Source organism: Propithecus coquereli, unplaced genomic scaffold (genome assembly GCF_000956105.1).
Source record: "Propithecus coquereli isolate 6110/MARCELLA unplaced genomic scaffold, Pcoq_1.0 Scaffold218, whole genome shotgun sequence".
Taxonomy (NCBI): domain Eukaryota; kingdom Metazoa; phylum Chordata; class Mammalia; order Primates; family Indriidae; genus Propithecus; species Propithecus coquereli.
In genome coordinates, this window is record NW_012146967.1 from 1,858,263 (window position 1) to 1,864,820 (window position 6,558).

At 36.2% G+C, this 6,558-nt stretch overlaps 1 protein-coding gene across 1 annotated transcript in view; it reads left to right on the plus strand.

Moving 5' to 3' along the window:
• Window positions 1-6,558, plus strand: part of RIC8B (RIC8 guanine nucleotide exchange factor B) — a 136,991-nt gene that overhangs the window by 49,315 nt on the left and 81,118 nt on the right. Inside the window, exon 3 of the mRNA XM_012644697.1 lies at window positions 1,102-1,715. Within this exon, the coding sequence (XP_012500151.1) occupies window positions 1,102-1,715 (614 nt within the window). The remainder of the gene's footprint in view (window positions 1-1,101; window positions 1,716-6,558) is intronic.

A 6,558-nucleotide genomic window follows, 5' to 3' on the forward strand; every position in this document is an offset into this window, starting at 1 on the left:
GGATAAGCTTGAGAGACCCAGACCTGCAATTTATAAAGAAAGCTGACATTGAAGTTTGAGGGAATGGTCAGTGATTCTTAAATTTGGAAATGATACAAATAATTACTTTTAAAAAAATACAAGACATTTGGGTCCATCCTGAAATAATTATTCCTGAGATATTGGTAGCAAGATTTGGAACCAAGACTGGTACATATATTTATGCAATCTGCATCCTACACAAAGAGAACAAAAGGGAGCTAAAATTCCATCTACATTCTGAGCTTCCCAAACTATGTGTCCTGGCACAGAGCTACCCAGAGAAAGAGGGGCTATGTAATAACTGTCTACCCAGTGGGAATACTTTTTAGCAGTCTGCCTGGAGGGGTCACCTTTTTGCAGTTGGCTCAAGGAATAATATTTGCTAGCTGAACTCTGTTTGGAACCCAACACTTGGAATAATTTTCATTAGTATGTTGGCGTAAGTTTTTCTCTGAGGTCACTTGGTGATTAAATACTATTAGATCTTAACTAAAGAGGGTTTTTTGGTTTCTGAAACATGGGACTATAGAATTGTAAATTCAGAAGAAATAACACAACTAAAACTCAGCAGAAATGCATATTTCTTTAAGTTTTTCTGCAAAAGCCTGTACTGTGGACAAATATAAACTAATTCTCTAGGTGTTAATCTATACTTCTGAGAAGGGAACAGCTATGATTCAGACTGGTTGCCTTCCATTCTGATACTATGTGTAGTCTGATGTTAAAAAGCCATTGAGAGCAAAGTTGTATAAGATATTTGAAATTAGTTTAAAATAGAGTAATGATTTTATAGAAAGAATATTGGACTGGAAAGTAGGAAACCCATAACTATGCCACTAATTCACTCTGCCTCAGTGCAAGTAACTTAACCTCTCCGGCCCTCAATTTCCATATCTATGAAGTGAAAGAAGTACACCAAATATAAGGTCTCTTTTGGTTCTAAACATTCTGTGATTTACAAAAAAATAAAACCCTTTTCTAGCCAGATCCTTAATTGTTGTTAAATACATTGGTAGAGAAACATTCTGTTTTAAATCGTTTGAGCTAAATAATGATTTTTGCATACTTCTTGTTTTTCAGAAACTCTGTGAAGGCATATTTAAAGTCCTTGTAAAGGACGTGCCAACAACATGTCAAGTGTCCTGCCTGGAAGTACTCCGCATTCTCTCCAGAGACAAAAAGGTTTTAGTTCCTGTAACAACTAAGGAAAATATGCAGATACTTATGCGACTAGCCAAGCTAACTGAGTCAGATGATTCTTTGGAGAAGGTGTCAGAGTTCCCAGTTATTGTGGAGTCATTAAAATGTCTGTGTAACATCGTGTTCAACAGTCAGATGGCACAGCAGCTCAGCCTGGAACTTAATCTTGCTGCAAAGCTCTGTAACCTCCTGAGAAAGTGCAAGGACCGAAAATTTATCAATGACATTAAGTGCTTTGACTTGCGCTTACTCTTCCTCCTGTCACTTTTGCACACTGACATCAGGTCACAATTGCGCTATGAGCTCCAGGGACTACCGCTGCTAACCCAGATTTTGGAAAGTGCCTTTAGCATCAAGTGGACCGATGAGTATGAATCGGCCATAGACCATAATGGACCTCCTCTCTCACCTCAGGAGACAGACTGTGCCATTGAGGCCCTCAAAGCTCTCTTCAATGTGACAGTAGACAGTTGGAAGGTGCATAAAGAGGTAAGGTTGGGAAGAGTATCCTTACCTACCTGGAATTTAATTGGTCTGGGGCATCCCTACAGCTGCTTGCAAGGGAAAAATACTAAGTTGGGAAATGGGAAAAGTGCCCAATTCTGCCATTAATCAGTTGTATGACCCAGGTTACATTTCTTAACCATTTTCAAGTCTTTTTTTCCCATTTGTGTAACACCTACCAGAAGAATACAGTGGAGATGAACTGCTGTTTTGTAAGATGTCAAATATAGGTAGTTTGCCGAGTTGTACCATCACTTGTCTCTTAAAGTGCCTCTTTCAGGAACAAGGTTTAAACGATAAGATTTGAAGGGAAACAAAACAGTGTGGTTGATAAAGGTATAAGCATTTTTTAGTGGCTGCCATCTTAAAGTTAAGATGAATCAAACCAGTTGAAGTCGAACAATCAGAATTGATGTCTGCTCAAAAGAGCAAAAGATGCTCTGTATATCCCTATCATCCCAGTCTCCTAGGGTGTTATCTTATAGTGTTAGATAACTATCAGAAATGTGGGACTACAGCTAGATTATACATGCTGATACACAAGTCCTAGAAAACAAACATAATTATGCTAGAGTGTGGGAAAGGTTATTTTAAACCACTTGACTTATTTCTATTTGACAATCCTTTTCTGTGGCTTAGGACTTCCCAGCAACCCAAAGTGAGGCAGATTTGATAGTTTATATTTGAGTACCCACAAGTACAATATGCTAAATATGCTAAACTTAGTTTAAGGAAGTCAACAATTTTAAGTGAAGTGGACATAAATTCTTTTCCTTCCTTCTAGAATTGTAACATTTCACATTTACTCTCTCTTTTTAACCTTAAATAACTAGTGGAATTCACTTCTTGACTATACAAAAAGCGGAAAAAAAGAGCTATTTGGGTGCCAGAGCAAATTATCTTTTCTGACAATGGACTTTAAGATTTAGGCTAACATTTTGCTGTGTCCATTTGAAATAGTTCTCACCCATAAATAAAGATCGGTTTTTGTCAACAGCCTACTTTAAAAGGATTATCTCAGTGCAGTGCTATAGTGGGAGTATGCAGACATCTGAGTTTTAAAGTGCAAATAGGTCTGTATTTTGAAACCAAATATTTGAAGATCAGTCCTAACAGCTGTTTTAGATGACCATAGTATGGTCAGTTTTTCCTGGGACTTGGCAGGAAAAGATGTGCAAAGCCCACATATTCCATTTATGCTTTGAAACCAAATATTTGGAAGTATTTAAAATGTTATGTCTCTATGCTTATTTGGTACCTTCTATGGTTATTTTTCTTACGATGTTTGTTTTGGTGTTTTTAAGCCCTCCATTTAGTTGCAAGAGCTCCTCTGAGACTATTGGTTTGTCATTGTTGGAGGCCCTGTTATAATTTAAATTATCCTCCAATAGTAGCTCACACTGTTCAGATTCCTGACAAAAAGGGTTTAAAATTCAGTGGCTGCACATGTTATATGTACAGATGACATGTAATAAATATCAGTAAGTTGAGATTAACCCTCTTTAATGGGCTTCAGTTATAAATAATTTGGGGGCTAGAAGAACCTTTAGAATATGTTGAAGTAACAAATAGTCATTCTGTGTTATAGAATGTTTATTCTCTAAAAGATACGTGCTAAAAAATCAGTAATCCTGGAGTAGGTATCTCAGACCTAGTACCTGTTAGGAGTACTGGATCAATTGATAATAGCCATTATAAAATGTGCACAGTTAATATGACTCTGGGCTATTATTGAAGTTTTCAGAGATTTAAACAATATTAAAAATAGGATTCTTGCCAACCCATTTAAATAAGAGTGTCTTCATGAGTTTCCAAATTCAGCTTTTATCAGATGTTTAGTGATTCATTCACTCAGTCAGTGAATATTTGTGGAAAATTGCTAGATATTATGCTGGACATTATGTAATATATTGGCAAATAATAGGCATAGTCTTTCCCTTTATGAAGCTTTGGTTTTGTAGGTGAGATAGATAATAAATCAGTAAACAAATATATAATTCAAGTCATGTTATGTGCTAGTAGAAAAACAGTACAATGATTGGGAGTATTTAATATAGTTGAGACTTCTAAAGGTCTCTCCTGAGATCTGAAGACTAAGGATGATTTAGCCATTTGAAGAATGGGAGAGTGAACATTTCTTGGAAATTGAACAGCGTATGAAAAGACACAGAAACCAAAGCATAGAGTACTTCTTAGTGAGGTACCCACAACTTGGCATAAAGAAAGTCTTTAATCAGGGTGTAGAGAAACTTGGTACTAAGAGTCCACTTACCTACATTTCAATATCTCCTTGCTTGTCAGACAAAAGACATTTTACTTCATTTGAACAAGCACCTAAAGAGTTGTCAATACTTTAAAAGACCAACTGAAGTAAAGGAATATGGAAAACTTAATTTTACAGAAAAATCCAACTTTAAAAATTAATAATGTTATTTTCCTTCTTAGGAAAATAATACATGCTCATGTAGAAGATCTAGGAAAAAAGCATATAAATAATAAGAAAATACAAATTAGCTGTAAACTCACCACTCAGAAGATAAGCACTATTTGCTTTTTGATATATATCTTTTTTTTATTTCAATATATTTGGGAGGTACAAGTATAGTTTTATTATATGGGGATATATTGTATAGTGGTGATATCTGGGCTTTTAGTGTACCCATTACCCAAATAATGTACATTGTGCCCAATAAATAATTTTTCATCTCTCATCCCTCCCTCCCAGCTTTGGAGTCTTCACTCTCTATTGTTCCACTCTGTATGACCATGAGTACCCATAGTTTAGCTCCCATGGATAAGTGAGAATATGTGATATTTGATTTTACGTTTCTGAGTTACTTCACTTAGGATAATGGCCTCCAGTTCCATCAAAGTTGCAGGAAAAGACATTATTTCATTTTTTCTTTCTTTTGATGTATATCTTTCTAACCATTCTTCATTGTAAAATATATAAACAGAAACATATATATACATTTTTATTTAAATACAGTCATTTCAATCTTGGTCTTGTTTTTCACAATATATGTTCTTGAAGAGTAATGGTTTCTAAAATGTGTTCCTTGAAGCCACAAAGTTTCAAGGATGGCCTCTGGGAGTAAGTCGACAATGTTCCAAGTTCCTCACCCACACTTTTAAAAAAGCACCAATTGTTAGTGCTGTTACTGTTATTTCTCTTAGATTTAGGTTGTAGCTTAGATTTCATTTGGGGCATAAAAAGGGTTCTGCAACCAAAAGAAATTTGAATATTTCTTCATAAGGAAAGATTTATCAACCTTTAACAAATCCCCCTTTTGGAAGCACTCAGATTGTTTGCAATTGCTTGCTATTTTAAATACTACTACAATGATTGTTCTTGTTGTAAAATTTCTATAGATACCTTCCTGAAATGGGTGGGCCAGAGGGACGTTTTTTGATCCATGTTGCCAAATTGACCTTCTGAAAAATAGTGCTGGTTTATACCTTTTCAAACCATGGGCATTTTACTTTTTAAAATCTTTGCCTATTTCATAGTTTGACAGTTTAGAAAACACAAATGTTTAGTTTTTGTTTTAACTGTTTTAGTAGGTATTTTTATGATTGCTTCCATTTACAGTTCACCAAAAACAGAAAATTAACTACTAGGTTTTTCTTGAGGTTTAGCAAATTAGTGCAGTTTGTTGATTTTAGATTCATGCCTCAGTGTTAAATTCCTGCCTGCCTGCCAATGCCGTTAGCAGATTAGCTTGGAGATTCTTTTTCATTCAGTGGGAAATGTAGCTGGCCTTATTTCTACATGTGAAGTCAGTCTCTCTTTCCCTCCCACCCTCCTTCCCTCTAGACTCTCTCTCTGTCCCTTTCGTAAAGGTGGTATTTTTGAAAAGGTCAGTTGATTCCTTTAGCAGGTTATAAAGTCCATTCTGGAAAAGTTCGTTGAAATAGTCTTGTCTTTCTCCTACTTTAACATTTTCCTAAATCTCTTTGTTGATGGAGGAGAGCATGTTATTCTAGGGATCCCTTACTTAGCACACATTTCCTTCTCCAGTGCTTCCTAGATATCAATGCAACATAATAAGAAAGTACAAAAACCAGTAGACGTGTTAGAGCCAGATAAACAAGTGCAAAGAAGTACAAATATCTAAGTAATCAGAAGATGCCATTGGAATGAGGTACAATAATGAATGCCTGTAGAATGGGAATGTCACTTTGTAACAGAAGTTGGTTCCGTGATTATTTCAGAGATTTTGAAAGAAATGTAAAAAAAGGGGGGGCTAACAATACCAAGTATTGGTACATCCGTAGAGCAAATGGTGGAAGTATAAATTGGTATAAGCACTTTGAAACATTGTTTGGCAGTATCTTCTAAAGCTTGACATATGTATATGCCCCATGACCCAGCATCTCCTCTCCTGGGTATATACCCAATAGATATTATAAATGACATGTAAAAAGTATGTTCATAGCAGCACTTGTTACCAAACCAAACTGGGATCTGCTCACCTGCCACAGTAAAGCCAGACATTGAAGCCAAGAATTGCAACAGGGCTAATGCTTAAGACCTGGCCTCCCCAATGGTTTGCAAGCCAGGATTTTTAAAGGCAGGGGTATAATTCAGGCAGGCAAAATTGAAAATCAGTACGTGGAGATTATACATTGTGCTGGTCCAAAAGGTGGTCCTGAAGTAGGGGGGTGAGTATTAGGTGGATTCAGAGATTCTTGGATTAGCAGAAAGGAATGTTAAGATGGATGTGACAGGCCCCTCAGGCAGAAATTTAGAATAAAGATGGTGGTCAGAGTTCAATCCCTCAGTTCCCCCTTGATGCCATCTTTTAGTTTCCATAGGGAACCAAAACACCT